This window comes from Rana temporaria, chromosome 6, assembly GCF_905171775.1.
Source record: "Rana temporaria chromosome 6, aRanTem1.1, whole genome shotgun sequence".
Classification (NCBI taxonomy): domain Eukaryota; kingdom Metazoa; phylum Chordata; class Amphibia; order Anura; family Ranidae; genus Rana; species Rana temporaria.
The window spans coordinates 177,794,010-177,819,594 of NC_053494.1; the positions used below are offsets into that span (position 1 = coordinate 177,794,010).

The window sequence follows — 25,585 nt, forward strand, 5'->3', positions numbered from 1 at the left end:
TACGCCATTCTACGTGAATCCGGGCCTGAAAGTTTTCATTTCTGTTACATCACCATTGTGAAAGTTTGCACCTCATTCCTTGACCTGTCTGACACTTGTAAGCAAGGGTAACAGTTGGCAACAAAATAACTAACAGTGGTTTATTCTCCCCTCTCCACTCTACCCAAAATTGAAAAAAAAAATTTAAACTGGAGTTTTTTTCAAATGCAAAACTCTAGCATACAAATGTGTATTGTATAGCCTAACCCTAATCCTGCAGTTCTGAAGGTTAGAAATTCACATGTCAGGACAGTCCCATTGCAGTGATGTATGTCTGCAGACTCCTGGAACCATTACATTCATGAAACCGCAGCTCTAAGGAAGGAAGGCTGAACAAAGTGACTGGAAATAGGCTTCATATTTGACCAGAAGCCAAATTTCTTGTCAATCTATCTGCAAGGCGTTATGCGAAATAAAGCAGTGCTAAATAGGTGCACTATTCCTTTAAATGTCCAAAAAAAGAATTAATAAAGTGCATCAAACATACATGCGCAATTATAAAAATTTCCCAAAGCCCATAAATAAAAGTTTAATATCGGAAAAAAAATCTGTAATCCACGAAGAAGCAAAATATGTGATTTCACTGCAGGCTGTCACCAACTTCAGTGCACTATCAACACAAATGGATGTACACCATCTGCTCACCAGAGCAAAAGACCTCTAGAATTAATTTCAATAGAGGCAAAGAACATCACTTCTTCCAGTACCAGTGCTAGAGACTACTCTTATCCACTTCATGTGACAGGCTCCTCAGAATGGTGGCAAAACGTTCTGACCAGACGCATTTCATCTACAGATATCTTCAGGGGATGTTGTCCCCAGAAGTGGTCTGGACGAAACGCTTTTGTGATTTTAAATTTTATGCTGTGTTCGCTATGCTTCTTGTAAGTACTGTACCTGTTGAGCAATGTTAATACATATAGTGTGTTTTACTCTCTTTTATATTGCACTGTGAATCACCGTCATTATACTTTGTGGAGCGGTATAGAGCTGTCATACTGAGGAACTTGTCATATGAAGTGGCTATGACTAGTCTCTAGCACTAATCTTGGGAGAAATTATGTATTTATTATCACACATGTATGCTTGATTTAGAGATTATGGGAAAATAACATTAAGCATGGATTATGGCAAATGTAGTACAGTGGAACCTTGGATTGCGAGTAACGCGGTTAACGAGCGTTTCGCAATACGAGCACTGTATTTAAAAAAATCGTAACTCTGTTTGTGAGTGTTGTCTCGCAAAATGAGCATTATTCAGGCCAAAGCGGTGTGCAGAACAGCATTTGGCTTGAGGTGGGGGGCGCCGGAGCCTAGCAATGTCGAACAGCGCCTGTCGGCGCTGTCGGGAAATGCAGCTCGGCTGACCTTGGCAAATCTCAGGAACAAAGTCTTTCCAAGGTTTTCCAAGGTCAGCCGACGTGTCCTCGGGCATTTTCGGCCGTTTCCGAGGCTCTCTGGCGCCCCCCGCATATGGCCGCATGTGGTATTGCATACCATTGAAGTCAATGTGGAACTAATTCTTATCGTTTCCCATGACTTCAATGGGGAAACTTGCTTTGATATGCGAGTACTTTGGATTACGAGCATTCTCCTGGAACGGATTATGCTCATAATCCGAGGTTCCACTGTACATATATCTTTAGTACAGTTTCAGGATCCTCTGGAAACTTTTAGCTTTTTTTAAACTTATCTCCCACAGCCTGAAGACATATTGTTGGTTGTTTTTATTTTACTGTAAACTATATGTTTTTCAGATATTACACAAGCAATGAATATGAAGATTTCCCAGGAAGTAGAAATATATATAGGTAAGTTTAGGAGAATGTATAGAATTTTATAATCTCTATATATGTTCAGCATATAATGTTCTAAAAAGTATGATGTATAGAATTTTTTTTTCCTTTGTCTTGCTTTAGATGATTGTAGCCGTATTATTGCGCTTGCAACAGAAAGAACTTTATTCTTTGCACTAACATTTCAATTTTCATGACAAGCTTTTGAGGTGTTTCCTTCTTCTTGGTCAAAGCAGTACTTTTATTTTTGCCTGGGAATGTTCCATGTTTATTATTTTCAGCTAGTAGATGCAGATTGAGGCTCTTTATCACATGTTTACAAGGCCAATCCCAAAGTCATATTTTAAATTTTGGATAGAGTAGCATAGCTTACCCTCATAGGAGCCGCTGGTTGATTATGATGGAATGTAATAAAAGCACAGTCACTGCACATTTCCTGATAGCAGCAGCACAAATAAGGATGATGATCTGGGCTCTCTTCTACTTATACATAGGCTTCAAGCACACCAGAGCACAGTCCAAAGCACACTGACACAAGAAGCAGCCTAGGGAAAGTTTTTTTTTATGATTTATTGTAGGGACTTTAACAAAAGGGAGAGGGTGCAGGGTATGGCATGTTCCTGTCTGTAAAGTCCCCAGGATCTTAAAACAGTCAATACTTATGAGGCCAGGAGGCAGCTGTGCCCATTCAGCTTCCTCCAGATGCCCTCTAGTGAGGCTTTGAAGACTGGCTCCATCAGGTGAAGACTTGAGGGTGTTGAGTAAGCTCTAGAGGGTGTGGAGCAAAACATGTTGGGGCCTTGGCCTGGCGGGGGGGGGGGGGGAATTACCATTTATTACCATACAGCGGGTTTTGTCTTGATGTGCGGTTCCTGGGACACCTTAGCTACTTTCCACTATTGCTTGGAGCATAGACTTGCTCCCTTCCTGGTCAGCATTTACAGCAGCGGGCACAGGATTAGCGTTCCTGCACAGCCTAAAAGGCTCACATCAGCTCACATGAACAGTAACAGGACTCAGTGGAACCTCAGTAGCCACCCCCACCCAAAAAATCCTTCAACAGGAAGACCCTGCTGTTCTGGAGTTCACATTATTTATCAGTCTCTTCAACCACCCACTGGACTACGTCTCTCAGGGATTGGCTGGTACGCAATAAATATTAAGATATCTTTTTGACTCTTCCTCCCTATGTTCCAGAAGCCTCTAGAAAGGGAAAATAGTCAAACCTGTAACCTGTGGCACACAAAGCAGCCCCAAAAAATCAACAGCCTCGTTAGTGATTACAGAGGAGCCAAAAAGAGCTAAACGTATCTTTTATCCTAGCATCCTACCTAGCAGGGTGCTACAATAGGTAAGGAATGGCTTCATCTCACTTCAGTTTAGTCACCTCTTCTGTCCCACTTGGGATATTTCTCTGCCCTGTAAACATAACAAAAAGACAAAAAGAGAAGAAGAAATCTTTAAAATGAGAGAATTCTTTTAGACAGTTCCCACGAGAACAAGTGTCTCCATTGGAGAATTCCCCCTCTGTTTTTTCATTGCGTCCAGTCCCGGTGACAATAATCATTAGGACAACAAGAGAGGGAGAATTCAATAGTGGAAAATTCTTTGGATACAGTTTAACGTCTGCTGAAAAAAGGCTGTTGTTTACAGAGCTGAATAGCTGAAACTCTAATGAAACACACAGCTGACTCACAAGAGCACATTATATTCGTCTTTTGTCTTCCTCTGGATCAACAAAGCAGTTGGATTTAAGATATTATTTTTTGTTACTGTCTATGAAGAATTGTCTTTATTAACCTGAATGTGTAACTATAGCTGCTACAGACCAGTGTTTCACTCAAGTACAAACAGCTTTAGGAGCGACATGCACACTCGCAGGATATGAATGTGCAAGTCTATAATGGGCACTATGATTAAAAATGTTAGTGGATTGTTTACTTGAAACGCAATGGACATTGCACATAATCGTTATATGTGCCCAGTCCAAGGCCTGCTTCTAGCACAGACCATTACTCCAGCACACCTAAATGTACGATGGCATAAATAAGCCCTGCTTAATCAAATGAACATTTCACTCTTATTTCCATTGATAACTCCAATTTATTTTGTTTTCTAACAGAGTTTCTCTACAGGGGTCTATTAGAGAGAAGCAATGTCTTAGCTGTACTCTACGAAAGACAAACTGTCAGTATTATTACACCAGGTTTAGTACTAATGCCAAGTACTATTCTCTGTATTGTAATGGTAAGTATGTGCTAACATAGGTTTTTAATTTGTAGTATCCACACCCAAGGATTGGGAATATTCTTTTTTTACTCAACACCCAAGAACAAAAATGAAAATTACTGCAGCTTATCAGTCATTAGATGTGGTGGCAGGATGAGTTTACTTTTTTCAGGTGAAAAACATTTTTATATAATACAGAAAATATCTGTTGATCTTGCCAGAAATGCAAAACCCTTGTCACTTCCTGTTAGATAATCTGGAAGCAAAAACAATAATCTATTTCTTGTATAAACTACTAATCACATAAACCCCGACCCTAATGGAAATAAACAAAGGCAAGTATGTTTGAAGTGCAGCCTACGTGGCAACCATGGTTCCCTCCATAAAGTTGCATGTGTGTAGCTATCCAGGAGCAGGAATTGTGCTATTCTCAGGATTAGCAGGTTAGACTATGAGAAAGAAAGCCTGAAAAAAAATGAATTAAAAAAAATGTAACTACGTAATCTAAAGGACTGGTGAAATGCAATATTTAAATTTTTATTGGGGGGGGGGGGGGGGGATTTAGATATGAATTAGGGTAATTGCATCACTTAGGTAATGGTCCATTTAGACCGGGGATATGGAATTAGGCATAGCAAGACTCTGACAGCCACAAGCATAACACTCAGAGGCAGAAGCATGATGGGACTTGTAGTTTTGCAACAGCTGGAGGTCCGCTAATTGCATATCCCTGATTTAGACTGTTGGGTTGTGGTCACACGCTTTACAATGTGTGTTACTGCAACACACGTATGTTGCATTGGCCTTTGTTATGAATAGCAGATGGTGTGTGTGCTGCATTAGCAAAAAGCGGTGTTGTGTATTTTTTGCTAAGTTGGGATGTGAAAATGAATGAGTTCCCTCAGCACAATACATGTTAACCCGTGATACAATGCTCCTTGTTAACCGCTTCCCGACCACCGCACACCCTTTTACGTCAGCAGAATGGCATGGGCAGGCAAATGGGCGTACCTGTACGTCCCTTTGAATTTGCCACCTAGTGGGTGTGTGCGCACCGCATGCCGGAAGATTGCCCGCGGGTCAAGTGAACTCGCTGGCTGAAAGAAAAAGTCAACATCTATGGACAATTTTTGAAAGTTTTAAAATAAAATAAAAGTTTTAGTTTTGGCTGGTGGTGAGGGGTTGGAACCCCTGTGGACTTTATATTGCCTGTGTCTTCATTAGGGATATTCAGCCTTTCTATTTGCCTTGGCCTAGTGTGAAACAGCCCTAAAAAGAACATGAAATCTGATCTAATGCTTAGTAATTATTGTAAACCCAACTCTGGTTTTGTGCATTATTATATAAAAGAAGAGGTGATATTGTTGTCCATCGCAACCAATCACTAATATTTCTTTTGTTTTACAGGTCCGGGGCTACCTATAACCACTATTCATAATGGCACCACTAATAAAGGTATTTATAATGATTTTTTAATCTAGGTACATTTGGAATTATTTCAGCTAGGAAACGGTGTAGTAACCCATAACAGCCAATCAACATTTAGGGGTCAATGCATGAATGTTTTACATAAGATTAACATAACTTTAACCCACACATTTTTTGAATTGGTTTCTATAGAAAAATGTGTGACTCCTGGGGGAAAGTTCTGTGAGAACATTTATAAATGGATAACTTATCTTTAATTAATACAGAAAACTGAAGTTACCATTGGCTAAACACCGCTTTGCCATTTTGCAATCTATTCCAAAAAACATTTGGTGTCTGGATTGACCTCTCAATCAAGTAACATTTGCAAACAAACATCAACAACAGGATTTCCACATTCTGCGGAGATTCACATCAAAATAGTATACCTTATATTTATGTCACAATCAGTGATTCATTTTGTACTAACAATTACTTTCAGTGCCAAGAAGAAAGTCGGTTTTATCGTGCTGGGCTGGATTAAGTAAAGCTCAAATTTTGTACAATTCCTTCTGCATAATCAGAAACTCCTGCTGTTGTGTCATGCACTGATAAGATAAGGTTTGGGTCAAACCCAGTTCACCCTGTCCATAACATTGTCAAAATAGGAGCATGTGGCTAAATTCGAATTATGGCATCAGCCAGCACTCATACCCTTTTGTTATGTGCGGCTGGGATTTTCCTGGCTGTAGCTGATCTCTCCAGCAGTCTGCTATCATGTGCCAGCTTCCACAAAAGTACATTTTTAATTGACATTTGTTGAAGACCTAAAGAAACAAAAAATATTTGCGCTTGGTTTAGGAAAGTATAAATGTCCGTACGACTTGCAGCCAGCACCAATGAAATTGATGGTACGTACCCACATACAAAATATAAAATACAGAAAAGTGCAGCGCTGGTCAAATGTCCTAAAAGTCAATATAAATCTGCCAACAAGAGATGGTAAATTGATAGAGATGATATTCTGTTGTTATTTTAAAACTTATTACACTATTGCTATACTCTTTAATTCTTTGAGGGAAAGATTAGTTTGGGCACCTCACCACTGTTATTCTGAGCTCCTTGCTCCAGGATTGGGCAGTCTGAGTTCTTGCATGACTTGGAGAAGTCTTTGCAGTAGGAGCCCAATGGACGATCTGGCCTTCCATACATGCGAGGTTGACTCTTTATAATTTAAGAGTTAACAGTTTCTGGTAAGTAGGATTGCCCCTTTATGCACGGAGGTGATGAGCATTCTATTCCTTTCCACCTCTGCTGGTGACAGGATATTATCTCTATTAATTTGCCATCTCTTGTTGGCAGATTTATATTGACTTTTGGGACATTTGACTGGCGCTGCACTTTTTTGTATTTTATATTTGTTGAAGAAAACTGGCTGAACAGTGACTGCATCCAATTTAATGGCAAGCAGGGAAGAATCCTTCATTAATCTTGTTTAGAGAGGATTGCGGAATCTATTAGATTAGAGAAATTGTTGTGTGTATAGATAGCTTAAAAGCCTATTTTACTGGGAAGCATTCACTGCCCAGTAAAATAAGGTTTTAGTTTAAAGCAGAGTGCCGTTGGCTCTCGGGTGCTGCGGCTGCCATTCATGGTAAGAGAAACAGGCAGTGAAAGCTTTATTAATCCAGTTATTTTTTCTTCCACCTGCTGGTCAAACGGAAAAAAAATGGCGTTGTTTTATGTCTTCTGAAAAACGACAAAAAAAAATTCGAACATGCTCGAATTTTTTGTGTCGTTTTTCAAAACGTCGTTTTTGTTTCACAAAAAATGACCGTGTGTGAGCAAAACAACGTTTAAAACAATGTTTTTAAACCCGCGCATGCTCAGAAGCTAGTTATGAAGCGAGCTTTAATGGAAAAGAGTGGTGAACGTAACCTCGCTCTGCTAGAGCATTTTGGAAAAACAATGGTGTGTAGGCAACGTCGTTTTTGAAAATGAAGTTTCAAAAACGTCGTTTTATTTCATGATTTTAAACGTCGTTTTTTTTTTCATCACAAAAAACGACCGTCTGTACGCGGCATAACAGACTGAAAAGTGCAAATCGTCTCCTACCAAACTTTTACTTAACACGCAAACACATGAGATTAGCAAAAGCAGCCCCAAGAGTTGTGCAAGTGGAATCGAACTTGCCCTGCCGTTGTATTTGTTGTACGTCACCGCGTTTGAGAACGAGGAGATTTTGTCTTGACCATGTGTACGCAAAGCAAGCTTGTCGAGTTCCTCGGCAAGCCTAACAAGGAACTCGTCGGTGAAAGCGATGTGTCTTTTCCGACGTGTTCCTCGGTCGTGTGTACGAGGCCTTAGATATGATTCTTTCTCATGTATATTTCAAGTATTCAATGTGGCCACATAAACCTTCTGCAGCCACTGCTTGAAATTTGTATATCTGTCGTAATCTTTCCATAGAATTTTTAAGTATTCCCCAGTGTTACAGATCAGCAAACATTATTGTGTTGTGTAATTTCACAATTTGGCCGGCAGATGTCTCCTTTGTAATCATCATAGATATTCTGCTGTGGATTTAAAACTTGGCAAGTTCATATCCTGTATACTGTATATAGAAATGGTTCTTTCAGTTGTTTGTATATTTGCAGAGTGGTGACCATGTCTATAGTGCTTTTAAAGTTGTCTGCCAGTAATTGAGGGAACTTAGGGCCAGATCCACAAAAGGGATACGACGGTGTATCTACTGATACGCCGTCGTATCCCTGTTTCTATCTTTGGAACTGATCCACAGAATCAGTTTCCAAAAGATAGGGAGAAGATCCGACATGTGTAAGGGACTTACACTGTCGGATCTTAGGATGCAGTACCGCATCCGCCGCTGGGGGCATTTCGAGTCGAAATGCCGCTTCGGGTATGCAAATTAGCACTTACGGAGATGCACAAAGCTTTTACGCTTCGTTTTTTCTCCGTAAGTATTAGTTTGCAATCGTAAAATTAGGGCTGCTTTTACAAGGCCTAAACTGTTTAGGCCTTGTAAAAGTAGACCCTTCTATCCCGCGTCGCCGTCTTTTTTTTTTCAAATTTTTTTTTTCCCGCCGCAACTCGTATTTTTTTTTTTACGCCCGTCCCGATTCTCAAAACCCGGCGCAACGTAAAACCGCGCAAAGCACGTCGGGAAAATGACGTTGTGAGCATGCGCAGTACGGCCGGCGCGGGAGCGCGCCTAATTTAAATGGGACTCGCCCCATTTGAATAGGAACGTCTTGCGCCGGCCGGATTTAAGTTACACAGCCGAAAATTTATAGGTAAGTGCTTTGTGGATCGGGCACTTAGGTAGAAATTTTCCAGCCGTGTTACTTAAATTGAAAAAGTTACGTTGCGCCGGGTTTTTGTGGATCTGGCCCTTAAAGTGTACTGTATGTCAAGCCAAAAACTTTTTTCTGCTTTTGGATAGAGTGGGGAAGGATTAGATCTCATGTCAGATTTGTACTGTTATCTTGATTTATCCTTACAACCTGTCCTTCTGTCAGCTTGGGATGAGCCAAACATACTTTTGGTTTGAGGTATGTTTGTCAAACTAAAGTAGCCATTGGGCTAGTATGGTATTAATGTCAAGGAGGACTCCACTCAAAAAAAGCAAACAAAAGTATGGGGACTCCCTTAAACTCTATACCAGATGCTTTGGGCCTGATAGGAATTTGAAGGGGAACCCTCCCCCCACAAGGAAAAAACAAGAAAAAAAGTGCCCCTCCCAAAATCTATACTAGACATATCATATCCTGGCAGAACCGTACCATTTCACATGCCCGCAACATGAACCCCCTGGCAAAGCACCTTGTCCCCATGTTAAGAATGAGAGCCCCCACAGGATTTTCCTTACATCCCTAGTTTATTGGAATCTGGAAACCCTTTAAAAGTTTAAAAGATTAAGGGGTACTCAAATGCAAGATAAAATAGTGTAAGTAGTAAATAAAGACATTAAATCTGTGATTATAGAGGCAGCAGAAGGAGTATCACTTATTCACATATCACTTATTGCAATATATCATGTTCTAGAACTCAAGGTGCTAGAAGACAACAGCAAACTGGGAGAGCAACTTCGAACAGTACGAATGCCTGAACAGAAATTTGGGAATTTTAAAAAGAATGGAATGAGTATGATATCTTTTCTATTATATTTGTATTGTTCACCTTTCTTGTTGCCTGGGCAATAGTGTTAATGACCTTTCAATAGAGACACAGAAAGGGTATTTTTCAATGCCTTTGTTAATGTGTTAGGCAAAGCATGTAGTGAATAGGCTCAATATGTAAATGAAAATAAAGACAGTCATGGGTCTAATGGTGGCAATACATGGAACAATTTTATACACAATAGTAATATCAATTGATTGAGAAAAGTATAACTGGATGATTGGAAGTTCAAACAGATTGTTCAGTGTGTCATATATTTAACAGCCATATCGATCTGTCTACTGTCATACAGTCAGATTTTTCCATCCAGGATGATTGGGATCATTTCAATGAAATTGATTGTTTTCTTTTCAAAAACAATCAACAACACCATATGTACTGTATCTTTTGGTTTATTCAAATCTTTGATCACAATGTCTGATTCTGTGAAGGATCACTTGATCGGATTGTTACATGTATGGCCACCATTAGCACTACCTCCTCTAAAAATGAACATATTACATATTTGGATCTGTTTGTCTACCTAAAATACTGTCTATCTTTATTTTTACAGCATTCTGGTACAAGATGACCCTTCCACCGTACTTTGATAAGTCAAAGAAATACCCTCTCCTCATTTATGTGTATGTAATTTAAATATTATATTGAAATATAGCAGTAACACAGCATGATGAAATCTTTGCTTATAAGGATTTTTTTAGAACAGAAAAAAGGGAGCTGCCATTAAAGCTGAAAGCTCCTGGGTTGCCATTCATATTCTCGCTTTAATGCCTTCCTACCTGTAATCTATATACAGTGGAACCTCGGATTGCAAGTAACACGGTTAATGAGCGTTTCGCAATACAAGCACTTTATTTTTAAAAATCGTAACTCAGTTTGCGAGTGTTGTCTTGCAAAACGAGCATGATTCAGGTCAAAGCGGTGTGCAGTACCGCGTTTGGCCTGAGGTGCCAGAGCCAAGCAGAACTGAACGGCACCGATCGGCGCCGGTCGGAAATGCACGTAAAGGCCAGAGGATAGCTCGGAAACGGAGTCTTTCCGAGGTTTGCTAAGGTCAGCCGAGGTGTCCTCTGGCCCTTTCGGCCGTTTCCAAGGCTCTCCGGCACCCCCCACCTCTGGCTGCATGCGGTATTGCATGCCATTGAAGTCAATGCGGAAACAAATTATTTTAGTTTCCATTGAGTTCAATGGGGAAACTCGCTTTGATATGCGAGTACTTTGCATTACGAGGATTTCTATTGGAAATTCCGTTAGTCTGTATGGAATTCCGACGGAGAAAAAAACATGCATGCTTGGAAACAATTCAACGCATGCCCGGAAGCATTGAACTTCATAATTCTAGGCTCATTGTAGCATTGTATGTCACCGCTTTTTTGACGGTCGGAATTTGGTGTGTCCATGTGTATGCAAGACGGCTTGAGCGGAATTCTGTCGGAAAAACCTGTTGGAGTTTATTCCGATGGGAAATCCAATCATGTGTATGGGGCAGGGTTGCCAACTTCCCGTGGCATTTTTTACTGACAAAACATGGGAAATTTACTGGCGGAGCACATTTTTTACTGCCAACCTGAGAAATTACAGAATTCCTATTGAAAACGAACACAGTGAATATTTGAACAGTATAAACATGATATGGAAACACTGACAATACCTATAACAAAGTAATTTGCTTGAGTTACACGTAAAATGTCAACACAGCATGAAATTATCACCACCTGATATTTACTGGCAGTTGTAAAAAAATCACAGATTTTTACAAACTGTCAGTAAATTTACTGGTGGTTGGCAACCCTGGTATAGGGCATAAGACAGGTTAATCTGGTTGGTCACAGGCTGGTTGGTAGGTAGAACTTGGAATTTTTTTTTATCAAACTTGGCTTTTGTTTGATAATTTGGTCAACATTCATGATGTATATATGGTACAAAGTGTTGATTTTACAATTCTTTTATATTGTTTTAAACCATATGAAGCAAGCTGAAATTAATTTTGAACACATCTTTAAGGTATGGAGGACCCTGCAGTCAGGAAGTAACAGCTGCATTTTCATTTGGCTGGAGGACCTATCTCTCAGGATCCGAGGACATTATTGTTGCATCAGTAGATGGCAGAGGGACAGCTTACCAAGGGGATAATTTTATGCATGCTGTATATAAAAGACTGGGAACACTGGAGGTTGAGGATCAGATATTTGCTGTAAGGTGAGTTTCTATTTTTATTGTGATAATTTTATACTCTCCAGTTTCCAACCCATGTTATCAGTAATATACGGTAATCCAAAAACACTGTACAGCCTGGCTGCCAGCATTCTAATAACCAAGGACGTCATGGCAAAAATGATCGCCCCAGGCGGCACCAGCCGCCGGCACAGCCCTGCACAATTATGTGCGGATTTTATACACCTGTTACCAGTAACATAAAATATGGTAATTTGGAGGGTTGTCCACATACTTTTAAGCTGGCCATGCATTAAAAAAAAATCTTATTCAATTCCTATTTAGATTTGCCTTTAACTACGTAGCGTAAGGGCCTGCCTGATTGCATACAAATTAAGAGTGTTTAGGTTTGACCGTATAGTATATGGTTTTGGTAAATGTAAAGGAAAAATGTACAATGTATGGCCACCCCTAAAAAACATCCCCACATCATTATCCCCCCTCCACCAAATGATTTGGACCTTTGCACAAAGCAAGGTCCATAAAGACATGGATGAGCAAGTATTGGGTGGAGGGACTTGACTGGCCCGAACAGAGTCCTGACCTCAACCCGATAGAACACATTTGGATGAATTCGAGCGGAGACTGCAAGCCAGGCCTTCTCGTTCACATCAGTGCCTGACCTCACAAATGCGCTTCTGGAAGAAAAACATTCCCATAGACACACTCCTAAACCTTGTGGACAGCCTTCAAAGAATGAAGTTGAAGCTGTTATAGCTGCAAAGGGTGGGCCAACTCAATATTGATCCCTACAGATTAGGAATGTGATGCCATTAAAGTACATGTGCGTATAAAGGCAGGCGTCCCAATACTAGAGATAATGACCAAGTGCTAACATTTGTGCAAAACACATCTACTTCTTTGTCTCCATCTGTCAATCACTTGTTATATGAAGCCTCAATAAAAGGATTTTTGGAAGTGCAGTCGTCTGGAATCATTTTCTTATGATACACAGCATGCGAGCTGGGCTAGCACCTGACTAGTGTGTGTGGGGATTAACCAGATACTCACTCATCTTTTATTTTTTGGTTTTATTGCAGGTATCCCAATACTTTTGACAATATAGTGTATGTGGAAGCCACACGCAACTATGTGCCTAGAGTAGTGATCCTACTCTAATGTGTTTAGATATCAATACCAAATGTTTGCACTGGTGATGAAAGTTATTTGGAGGTTTGCCAGGCCTTTAAAGGCAAAGTACCCTATGAGAGGACTAGACTTAAGCCTCGTACACATGCTCGGTTTTCTCGGCAAGAACCAGCAAGAAAACTGCTGGCAGAGCTTTCTTGCCGATTATACAGAGCGTGTGTACGAGGCTTTCAGGTTTCTCGTCAAGAAAACTGCCTAAAATCTCGACGAGAAAAATAGAAAACAGTGTTTTAGGGGGAACCACCCCTTTAAGGATCATATTAAAGGTAACATCTGCAAGAGAATAAAAACACTTGCTAATCACCCTGCTTGTCCGGTATGGATTAAAAGTAGGTTCTCGAAGAATCTCAAATATTTTAGGCTGCCAAACTTCATTATGCTGGATTTAGGCTGAGGTCTCCTGATTTATATCAGATAGCAGCTGAGCTGGGAAAGGGACATTGGAGAAGGTGGGAAAGATTATGAAGCATATCCCGGGATTTAGACATATTTACGAACTTTATACCACTTTACTCCGACAGGGCCTTTCTCTGATATACTGTTTTAATTAATGGAATGTAAAATAGTTTTCATAGGCTTAATAGGTTAGAAAGCCAAGCAGCTGGCAATGAAATTAGAAATGTAATAATATCAGTATGAACAAAGGCAGTGTTTAAGGAAGTGTGGCATCTGCACTGGTGGTACACATAAGGAAGTGATGTACACAGCAGGGCTTTGTTACATGCACAAGAGCTTAATCCTGGCCTCACAGGGCAATTTCCAGGAAATGTCAACTAGCTTTCCATTGAAAGAATGCTGAAATAGTTGAATGCAAACCTACGACCAAAAGTTTCTATATATATAGTAAAATTATCTAAAGGGTAAGCTGTAGGACGCCTTGACCTGTTACAATGTTTTTACGTTTAACCACTTCAGCCCCGGACCATTTTGTTGCCAAAGGACAAGGTCCCTTTTTGCGATTGGGCACTGCGTCGCTTTAACTGACAATTGCTTGGTCGTGCGACGTGGCTCCCAAACAAAATGACGTCCTTTTTTTCCCACAAATAGAGCTTTCTTTTGGTGGTATTTTATCGCCTCTGCGGTTTTTATTTTTTGCGTTATAAACAAAAATAGAGCGACAATTTTGAAAAAAAACGATATTTTTAACTTTTTGCTAAAATAAATATCCCCCCAAAAATATATAAAAACATTTTTTTTCCTCAGTTTAGGCCAATACGTATTCTTCTACATATTTTTGGTAAAAAAATTGCAATAAGCGTTTATTGATCGGTTTGCGCAAAAGTTATACCATCTACAAAATAGGGGATAGTTTTATGGCATTTTTATCAAAGGGGAGTTCCACCCACAATTTCACTTTTTAAATATAAATACCCCTGTAATACACAAGCTTAATGTAGTCTAGTAAAGTTAGTCTGTAAACTAAGGTCCGTTTTGTTAGGTTGTTAGAGCATTTAGTTAGTTTATAATCTAAAAATAGAACGTGGCCATCTTAAGTGTGGGCATCATGAAGCCAGACTGTATGACTTCCTGGATTTCAGCCTTGCAGATCTCGCACATGCTCAGTGCTGCACAAGCAATGTAATTTCAGTCAGGTTTCCGGGAGTGTCAGAGGAAGTTACCGCCCCTTCTCTATGCAAATAGGCTATTTGCAAGGACTACTGGGATACATGATGCCTACCCCAGAAACCCTTGCGAATAGCCTTGTGACTTAATAGCCTAGGCTAATAAGGAGGAGGAAGTAATGAAGGACTACAAAAAAAAAGGTATTTACAAGCAACAAAATGAATAAAAATTGTCCATTCTGAACACTATGAGATTAGGGCATGCAGCACAGACAAACATAAAAAAATGGGTGGAACTCCACTTTAATCATTTTTTTTTACTAGTAATGGCAGCGATCAGCGATTTTTATTGTGACTGCAACACTATGGTGGACACATCGGACACTTTTGACACTGTTTTGGTACATTGCCATTTTTACAGCGATCAGTGCTATAAAAATGCACTGATTACTGTGAAAATGACACTGGCAGTGAATGGGTTAACCTGTAGGGGGCGCTGAACGGGTTAAGTGTGACCTAATGAGTGATTCATACTGTGTGGGGGCGTGGCTTGGCGTGTAACATCACTGTGACAGGGAACAGACGATCAGTAATAGTCTGACTAGGAAGCACAGGGAGAGGTTTGTTTACTCTTACCTCTCCCCGTTTTTCAGCTCTGTGACCCGATCGCGGGACACTGGCGGCGATCACGCCCGCGGGTCCCACAGGCGTGGTCACGAAGTATCCGACCGGGTCATCAGCGTGCCCCCGGCAGCGCGTGGGACCCGCGGCTGTGGATATTAAAGGGGACAAACCTGTAAGCCAATATGCGTGCCATTCTGCCAACGTACATCGGCGTGCGGCTGTCGGCAAGCAGATAAAAACTGCATGAAAGTGCAAATTGGCTGGAAATTGCTGTGTGTATGGCAAAACTTATGGGATAATATTTTCACTCAAATGGCAGGGCTTAGCAGTGCTCTGTATGTCTATGGACACAGATAGTCAGCTTGAGAGTGAGCATGCATGAGTGCCACCATAACAAGTGGCTTGCTATGTGAGCACTCAGCAGGAGGGCACCGAGCAGTGTAGAGGGCATTATATACTAATAGTTATTTATCTACCTACCTTTTAATTTAACTGTGCATCATGCTCCTAATGAGTGGCTGCAATTGCATGAAACACATCAAGTTTTTCAATCTAAGGGTGCCAAGAAAAGTCTGGCTTATTATCATGGATCATAATTTTGGGCACCTAATTTTACCACAAAAAAACTGGGATAACGTATTGACTCGAGTATAAGCCTAGGGTGTCCATCTGCATGCCTCACTGTGTCCATGTGCATGCCTCACTGTGTCCATGTCTCACTGTGCCCATGCCTCACTGTGCCCATGCCTCACTATGCCCATGCCTCACTGTGTCCATGACTAGACTGACTTTTAACATGGGAGTCTATGGAAGGGGTGCCCGGCTTTAAAAAATCGGTGCTCCCCAGCGTGTGCCAAGTTTGGGGTCCAGTGGACCTACGGGCAGGAGTTTAGGCGCAAAAAGGTGACTCGAGTATAAGCCGAGGGTTTTTTTTTAGCAGAAAAAAATGTGCTGAAAAACTCGGCTTATACCGGCGGGGGGAGGGGGGTTGGGGTTGGCGGGTAGGATAGAGTCAAAAGACTTCAGATTTCAACTAAAATCTCAGCCAACAGTATGAGAGACATTTTACTAGACATGTGCACAGAAAAGTTTTTCGTTTTTTTTTTGTTCCGTTTCGTATCGTTCCGTAGGTTCGTTCCCGTTCGTTTTCGTAAGACGCCCGTTTTCCTGTTCGTTCCCAGTTCGTTTTTCGTAAGACGCCCGTTTTCCTGTTCGTTCCTGTTCGTTTTTCGTACGACGCGATTTTTTCGTATTCTGATAGTTTCGTATTTTGGTTACCGTTTTATTTTCGTACATGCGGGATGGTTCGTTATTCTGTTTAACCAGTTAGCAACCGCCCTATAGACAAAATACGTCTACAAGGCGGTTGCTTAACTCTAGGAGGGCGTCAATGTACGTCCTCCTAGAATCGCGCTCCCACGCGCCCTAGGAGTCTCCGTGATCGCCGGGTCCTCCGGACCCGACTGATCACGGATCACGGTAAATCGCCGCTGATAGCGGCGCTTTACCACGTGATCGCTCCGTCCAATGACGGAGCGCTCACTAGTAAACAAACCGGCGTCATGTGATGACGCCGGTTTCTCCCTCTCCTCTCTGTACCGAACGGTACAGTGTGAGAGAGGAGAGGGGAGAGAGCGGAAGCAGCAGCAGCTGCGGGCTGGATCTGTGACACATGCAGTCACAGATCCAGCCATCCATCCCTCCCTGTGCAATACTCTGCAATGCCCCCATACTCTGCAATGCCCCCATACTCTGCAATACCCCCATACTCCTCAATGCCCCCATACTCTGCAATGCCCCCATACTCTGCAATGCCCCCATACTCTGCAATGCCCCAAAATACTCTGCAATGCCCCGCAATACTCTGCAATGCCCCGCAATACTCTGCAATGCCCCGCAATACTCTGCAATGCCCCGCAATACTCTGCAATGCCCCGCAATACTCCGCAATGCCCCGCAATACTCCGCAATGCCCCGCAAAACTCCGCAATGCCTCCCAAAACACCACAATACTCCGCAATACTCCGCAATACCCCGCAATACCCCGCAATACTCCGCAATACCCCGCAATACCCCGCAATACCCTGCAATACCCCACAATACTCCGCAATACCCCACAATACTCCGCAATACTCCGCAATACCCCACAATACCCTGCAACGTTGTCTATGGGGATTTTTAAGTAGCGAAGTTTGGCGCCATTCCACGAGCGTGTGCAATTTTGAAGGGTGACATGTTGGGTATCTATTTACTCGGCGTAACTTCATCTTTCACATTTATGCAAAAGAATGAAGAAAAAATACTAAATTTGCCAAATTTTATAACAGAAACAAAGAAAAAAAATTTCTCTTATAGCGCAAAAAATAAAAAACCCAACGGTAAATAAATACCACCAAAAGAAAGCTCTATTTGTGTGAAAAAAAGGACGAAATTTTCATTTGGGTACAGTGTTATATGACTGAGTAATTGTCATTCAAATTGTGAGAGCACCGAAAGCTGAAAATTGGTCTGGTTATTAAGGGGGTTTACGTGCCCAGTGGTCAAGTGGTTAATTCATGTTCGTTACTTGTTAGACAATAATTTTCGTGAATTTTCGTCATTTTGTACTTTCGTAAATATATCGCGGGATTCGCGGCACTTTCAACACGCGGCTCATCCATATTAACTATTGTTAAGCCCCATACACTTGGTCAGACTTTTTTAACAACAAACATAAAAACGATCGTTTTACCGAACGTTCGTTCGTTTTTAAACTCCATCAGAAAACCATTTTTGGGTTCCAGGTTCTAAAGTCTGGCCAACTGATCTCTCCCTTCAGACGAAAATCCACAGAAAAGTTTATTTGGCTTTACTGTACTACTGTACTCAGCACAAAAGAGAAGCTGCTTCACTAACTAACTACACTCACTGTCCATTCAAAAAAACGAAAATGACATCTTATAACAAAAGATTTGCATTCTGTATTTTGAAACCAAATTACGAACAGAAAAAAGGAATTCAGAATACAGAATACAAATCTTTTGTTATAAGATGTCATATGAACATACAAACAGAAAAAGAAATCAAACAAAATACAGAATGAAAATCTTTTGTTAGATGTCATATTCGTTCTTTTGCCGTTTTCGTTTGGTCGTATTTTCGTCGGATCGTTCGTTCGTATTTGCGGTTGATCCCATCGTTTTCGTATTTTGGTGCTTAAATTTTTTCGTATGTACACATTATTCTGCGGGTACGAAAATGAACATTTTCGTATGAAAATAACATTCGTACGAACGGGAATGCACATATCTACATTTTACATTACAGTCCCTTGTGATGATTATTACATTTTTTTGTTACGTTTTAACTAAACTTATGCCACGTACACATGATCGTACATTCCGACAAAAAAACAGGGATTTGAGTGTTGGCTCAAACTTGTCTTGCATACACACGGTCACACAAATGTTGTCGGAAATTCCGATCGCCAAGAACGAGGTCACGTACAACACTACGACGAGAAAAATTAAGTTCAATGATTCCGAGCATGCGTCTAATTGATTCCGAGCATGCGTAGGATTTTTGTGTGTTAAAATTGCATACAGACGATCAAAATCAAGAACTTTTGTTGTCGGAAAAATTAAAAACCAGCTCTCAAACATTTGTTGTCGGAAATTCCGATTACAAATGTCCGATGGAGCATACACACGGTCGGAATATCCGACCAAAAGCTCACATCGAGAATTTGTTGTCCTAAATTCCGATCGTGTGTACGCGGCATTAGGCTTTAAATATGTTTTATGAAGTCAAAATGTACAAAACATCATTGTTCAGACTTCTGTACATACTGTATGTGGCTCACTGTGTAAGTAAATGTGTTTTCTATCAGTGTATGTTAGCAATCACCCAGATACCTAGTATGTTACATATTACCATATCCGAGGTATTATATAAATCCATGGTTTTCACTTGTGATAATAAAAGATATCTGTTTCAAACGTAGCACCGGTGAATAGGGCATTGTTTCCTATTGAAACTGATGCCATACCAGTCTTCTCAAACAAGCTATAACGTCATATAAAGAAACCCCGATTTCATCACTTGGTGGTTAATGATCCCTGAGGACACAGAATTACTCTTCGAGGAATAAACATTGAAGCTTTAGGCTTACTGAATAGCACAAAACACATGGAAACTATTAAAAGGAATGGATTACAGAGCTGAAATGTGAAGTTTGTGGAATTAAAAGATGGCTGAATTTAATTGAAAGTAACATAATACAAAACTTACAAAGCAATATATTTCTGTATACTGTACAGTGCATAAAGTGTACATTACAGTTCAAATAAGGAAATCTGCTTCTCCATTTGCTGGTGAGCTACATGTCATAGCTTGCCCTTGCAGTGTAATAACAATGTGCTTTTCTGGTGCCCTGGATGTCTTGGTCCTGCATACAGCACGCCAATACGCTATAGGCATGAATGAATGAAGGCAGCTGTGCGCACCTTTGCACAGTTATTTTCAAATAGCACTACCTACATTTGGGACATTACATCTGTGCATGTGTACTGTATGCTAATAGCAGAGCATAGCTGCATACAGCTATCTTCATCCATGTATACACTATGGTAGGGTGACCAGACATCCCCAGTTTTAGGGGACAATCCCCTGATTGAGGACACTGTCCCCGGACCAAGTCTGTCCCTGGTTTTGTCCTGGTTTTGGATTTAATAGGGGGCAGGGGCAATTTCAAAGACAATCAGTGCAGAATTAAAATAAAAAAAATAGAATCACACCCCCCGCTCCGCCATGCCTACTAGCATAGGGGGGTTGTATTTTTCCCATTATCTGTGCCCCTTTCTGATCATCATGTGCTGGTCGGAGCGGAGGGAATATTTCTTCAGTTTCGGGCACATGCCCATTCAGCTTCGCTCGCATGTTCTTCTGCCTTGGCTCAAGTCCCGGCCAGCCACCTGCCTATCTCCTTGCCTTCCCTGGTGGAGTGATCTTCCTCCGCTCCCCATCCAGTAGTAGCCGGGGCCCGAAGAGTAAGACTTGAGAGGCTGTGAGGCGGGTGGCGATGGGCAGAGAGTCGCTGATTGTTGCCATTACTAGTAAAGAAAAAATATGTCCCCGGATTTCATTTGAAAAATCTGGTCACCTTACACTATGGCCCGGATTCACAAAGCACTTACGCCGACGTATCTCGAGATACGCCGCGTAAGTGTAAAAATGTGCCGTCGTATCTGTGCGCCGTGCCCACAGAACTAAGATACGCCTAAAAACAGGCTTCAGTCCACCGACGTAACTTGCCTACGCCGGCGTATCGTGGGCACATAGTTACGCTGGACGCATCATTGATTTCCTATTTAAATATGGAAATGAGGGAGATACGTCGATTCACGAACGCACTTGCGCCCCGGCGCATAATATACACGGTTTGCGTAAGTCCTACGTCCGGCGTAAAGTTATTCCTTATATATGAGGCGCAACTCATGCAAAGGTATGGACCTGGGAACTCAAGCCGTCGTTTGTTACGTCGTTTACGTTGTACGTGAATATGGCTAGGCGTAGGTTACGTTCAGTCGTAGGCAGTGATTCGACGTATCTTAGGCAGTTGTTCCGAAGTGATTCTGAGCATGCGCACTGGGATGCGTCCACGGGACGGTGCATGCGTCGTTCGTTTAAAGTAGTTGTATGGCGCTCGGCCCATCATTTGCATGGGGTCATGCCTCATTAGCATGGCTTACGCCCACTTCCACCTACGACGGCTTACGCCGAGGAAACCCAGCGCAGTTTGGGAGGCAAGTACTTTGTGAATTCGGTGCTTGCCTCTCTGCGCAGCGTCGGCGTAGCGTATATTAGATACGCTACGCCGGCATAAATATGCGCCAATGTATGTGAATCCGGGCCTATATTTTCAAAAGTATTGGGACACCTGCCTTTACATGCACATGAACTTTAATGGTATCCCAGTCTTAGTCCGTAGGGTCCAATATTGAGTTGGCCCACCCTTTGCAGCTATAAAAGCTTCAACTCTTCTGGTAAGGCTGTCCATAAGGTTTAGAAGTGTGTCTATGTGGATGAGAAGGCCCGGCTCGCAGTCTCCACTTTAATTCATCCCAAAGGTGTTCTATCGGGTTGAGGTCAGGACTCTGTGTAGGCCAATCAAGTTCCTCCACCCCAAACTCACTCATCCATGTCTTTATTGGCCTTATGGATTATATCTAGACTTTGTTCATGAAGATGATACCGCTATTAAGCAATAATTGATTGAATATAATAATTGGCTGTTTTCATTTCAGAAAATTCATTGAAATGGGATTTATTGATGAAACTCGAATAGCCATATGGGGCTGGGTAAGTATGGTGTAATTATTAATAAACTTTTTAGAAAAATATTTTCTTAAAACTGACAACTAAAAACTGTGGGCCATATCCACAAAAGAGATACTCCGGCGTAAGCCGTCGTATCTCTGGTTCTAACTTTGGAACTGATCCTCAGAAGCAGTTTTCCTAAGTTAGGCAGAAGATCCGACATCTGTAAGGGACTTACACTGCCGGATCTTAGGATGCAGTACCGCATCCGCCACTGGGGGCATTTCGAGTCGAAATGCCTCTGCTAGTATGCAAATTAGCACTTAGGGCGATCCTCAAAGCTTTTGTGCCTAGTTTTTTCGCCATAAGTGATAGTTTGCCTGGTGTAAAACTAGGGCTGCTTTTACAAAGTGTAAAGTTAGTCACACCTTGTAAAGGCCCATTCAAGCGACGGCATTTGGTATGCATTCCCGAGGGAGAACTCCACGGCAATTTGTAAAATCCAAACCGGCATGGGTTCCCACCCAGGAGCATACCAGGCCCGTAGGTCTGTTATGGGTTGTAAGGAGACCCCCCTACGCCGAAAAATTGACGTAGGGGGTCCCCCTACAATCCATACCAGACCCGTATCCAAAGCACGCTACCCGGCCGGTCAGGAATGGGAGTGGGGACGAGCGAGCGTCCCCCCCCCTCCTGAGCCGTGCCAGGCCGCATGCCCTCAACATGGGGGGGTTGGGTGCTCTGGGGCAGGGGGGCGCACTGCGGGCCCCCCCACCCCAGAGCACCCTGTCCCCATGTTGATGAGGACAGGACCTCTTCCCGACAACCGTTGCCGTTGGTTGTCGGGGTATGCGGGCGGGGGCTTATCGGAATCTGGGAGTCCCCTTTAATAAGGGGGCCCCCAGATAATGGCCCCCCACCCTAAGTGAATGGATATGGGGTACATCGTACCCCTACCCATTCACCTGTAGGCAAAAAGTAAAATGTAGTAAACACACAACACAAGGCTTTTTAAAATAATTTATTATTCTGCTCCGGATGCCCCCCCTGTCTTCGTTATTAGCTCAATTAGCAGGGGGGGCTTCTTCTTCCGCCCTCCGGGGGTCTTCCACTCTCCGGGGGTCTTCTCCGCTCTCCGGGGGGGCTTCTCCGGACTCCGGGGGGCTTCTTCCATCTTCTCCCCTCTTCCGCTGTTGACTCGGCGAACCCCGGTTCTTCTGCAGCTCTCCGGTGCCTTCTTCTTCAGCGCTGGCTGCCTGCTATGTTTGTGTGTTAGCTCGATTTCAAACAGGCAGCCAGCGCGGTCTTCTGTGGCGTCATCTTCTCTTCTGTTCTTCTCCCCTCTTCCGATGTTGCCTCGTCGCCTGTTGTCGCTGTAATGATGGAAGCGCGCCTTGCATCCCATTTATATAGGCATCACCGTCCCATCATGCTCCGGCAGGTACCCACGTGGTGGGTGCACGTGGGTAGGCACCCACCACGTGGGTACCTACCGGAGCATGATGGGACGGTGATGCCTATATAAATGGGATGCAAGGCGCGCTTCCATCATTACAGCGACAACAGGCGACGAGGCAACATCGGAAGAAAGGAAGAGAAGACCCTGACGCCACAGAAGACCGCGCTGGCTGCCTGTTTGAAATCGAGCTAACACACAAACATAGCAGGCAGCCAGCGCTGAAGAAGAAGGCACCGGAGAGCTGCAGAAGAACCGGGGTTCGCCGAGTCAACAGCGGAAGAGGGGAGAAGATGGAAGAAGCCCCCCGGTGTCCGGAGAAGCCCCCCCCGGAGTCCGGAGAAGCCCCCCCGGAGAGCGGAAGAAGAAACCCCCCCCCGAAGAGCGGAGAAGACCCCCGGAGAGCGGAAGAAGAAGCCCCCCCTGCTAATTGAGCTAATAACGAAGACAGGGGGGGGCATCCGGAGCAGAATAATAAATTATTTTAAAAAGCCTTGTGTTGTGTGTTTACTACATTTTACTTTTTGCCTACAGGTGAATGGGTAGGGGTACGATGTACCCCATATCCATTCACTTAGGGTGGGGGGCCGGTATCTGGGGGCCCCCTTATTAAAGGGGACTCCCAGATTCCGATAAGCCCCCGCCCGCATACCCCGACAACCAACGGCAAGGGTTGTCGGGAAGAGGTCCTGTCCTCATCAACATGGGGACAGGGTGCTCTGGGGTGGGGGGGCCCGCAGTGCGCCCCCCTGCCCCAGAGCACCCAACCCCCCCATGTTGAGGGCATGCGGCCTGGCACGGCTCAGGAGGGGGGGGGGCGCTCGCTCGTCCCCACTCCCTTTCTGGCTGGCCGGGTAGCGTGCTTTGGATACGGGTCTGGTATGGATTGTAGGGGGACCCCCTACGTCGATTTTTCGGCGGAGGGGGGTCTCCTTACAACCCATAACAGACCTAAGGGCCTGGTATGCTCCTGGGGGGGGGAACCCATGCCGGTTTTTTCGTTGAAAATTGGCATGGAGTTCTCCCTCTCAGGAATGCATGCTGAGCGACGCTGTCATTTTTTGTTTTAATTATTTGTTTTCCCGGCGCGTCTTTTTTTCACCCGTCGCAACTTTAGTGTCCCGTCGCAATCCACAAAGCCGCCCGGCGTCAATTACGTTCGCGCGATGCACGTCGGGAAAATGACGTCACACGCATGCGCAGTACGGCCGGCGCGGGAGCGCGCCTCATTTAAATTGTAAACGCCCCCCGGAGAGGAGGAACGCCTTACGACGGCGGCACTTAACTTACACGGCTTGAAATTTTTACGTAAGTGCTTTGTGGATCAGGCACTTAGGTAAAAACTTTAAGTCAGTGTAACTTAACTGCTGAAAGTTAAGTTACGCCGCCTGGCTGAGGATTTGGCCCTGTGTTCCTGAATTCTCACTAATAATATTAATTAGACTGATTTAAGAATTCATAGTGTATTAAGAGGTATGTATTTCAGACAAATAAGCAGGGCTTTTTTTCAGGGGGAACTTGGTGGAACTCAGTTCCACCACCTCTAGCTCAGACCCTTGTGGGGGCATGTTTACCACAATCACTTGTAAACACAGAAGTCCGGTCTCTGTGTTTACAAGTGACAGCTCTGCACTCTGTGTGTAACCCCCCTGAACTCTGCACTCTGTATGTAATGCAATCCTGGTATTTAATGCCCCTTTAAGACTCTCCTACTGTTCGTGAAATTTGACTGACCACACCCACTATTTGATGTGATTTGGAGGGTGTGTGTAGGGGGAGAGGTTTTGGGGGGTCATGGTTGAGTTCCAGCACGTATTGTTTCAGAAAAAAAGCCCTGCAAATATGAAATATGGAAACTGATTTGGTAAAAGTGCAGTTACAGTAGTAATGTGAAAACACGTTTAACCAATTTTGTTATTCCAAACTAGAATATGCTATCCTCTGGAATCTGCAATTCAATAATATCTATGAATGTCTTTAGAGCCATTTCTAAATTTGGAAATGTTCAATGAAAGAATTTGTTAAAATGTGAGCTGGCGTACTTGATAAACAAAAAAAATTGAGCCACAAAACATGAAATTGATTATCTTGAGCAGAATATTTGACTAAAGCTGGCCATACACTAGTACATTGTCAAACATCTTATGGAAATTCTTTGTAGTTCGAAGACTGAATGACTGTTGGTCTAAAATACTTCAAGGTTTTGTTTGATTTTAACATTTAATTCTGGAATAAATGTAATTTCCCAAGCGAAAACTAATTTTTAAAAAATTCCCATCCTGCTCCTTTGATTTTCTCATTACTGCGATTGAAAATGAACGTCAATTTGACCTCTAATAATTTAAAAAACAAATAAACGTTAATAAAAATAAAATAAAAATAAAACAAAATTCTTCCATGTTTCCCCGAAAATAAGACCTACCCTGAAAATAAGACCTAGCGTTATTTTCCAGGAGGGTTGCAATAAAAGCTCCATAAGATAAGAAACATACTTAGTTCCATGAACATCAGTACTGTTTGAGCAATAAGTATTAATTATGATACTTCAAGGCATTTTATTGCTCAAGATTAGTTGTGTCAATATGCACACCTAGTGAAACGCCTGTTGTTTA

General features: G+C 42.6%; 1 protein-coding gene across 1 annotated transcript in view; it reads left to right on the top strand.

Annotated features, from left to right (window-relative positions):
* Positions 1–25,585, top strand: part of LOC120944069 (fibroblast activation protein alpha) — a 153,051-nt gene that overhangs the window by 88,291 nt on the left and 39,175 nt on the right. The window contains exons 15-21 of the mRNA XM_040357857.1: positions 1,797–1,850; positions 3,958–4,082; positions 5,472–5,519; positions 9,537–9,635; positions 10,225–10,294; positions 11,676–11,870; positions 21,505–21,559. Of these exons, the coding sequence (XP_040213791.1) occupies positions 1,797–1,850; positions 3,958–4,082; positions 5,472–5,519; positions 9,537–9,635; positions 10,225–10,294; positions 11,676–11,870; positions 21,505–21,559 (646 nt within the window). The remainder of the gene's footprint in view (positions 1–1,796; positions 1,851–3,957; positions 4,083–5,471; positions 5,520–9,536; positions 9,636–10,224; positions 10,295–11,675; positions 11,871–21,504; positions 21,560–25,585) is intronic.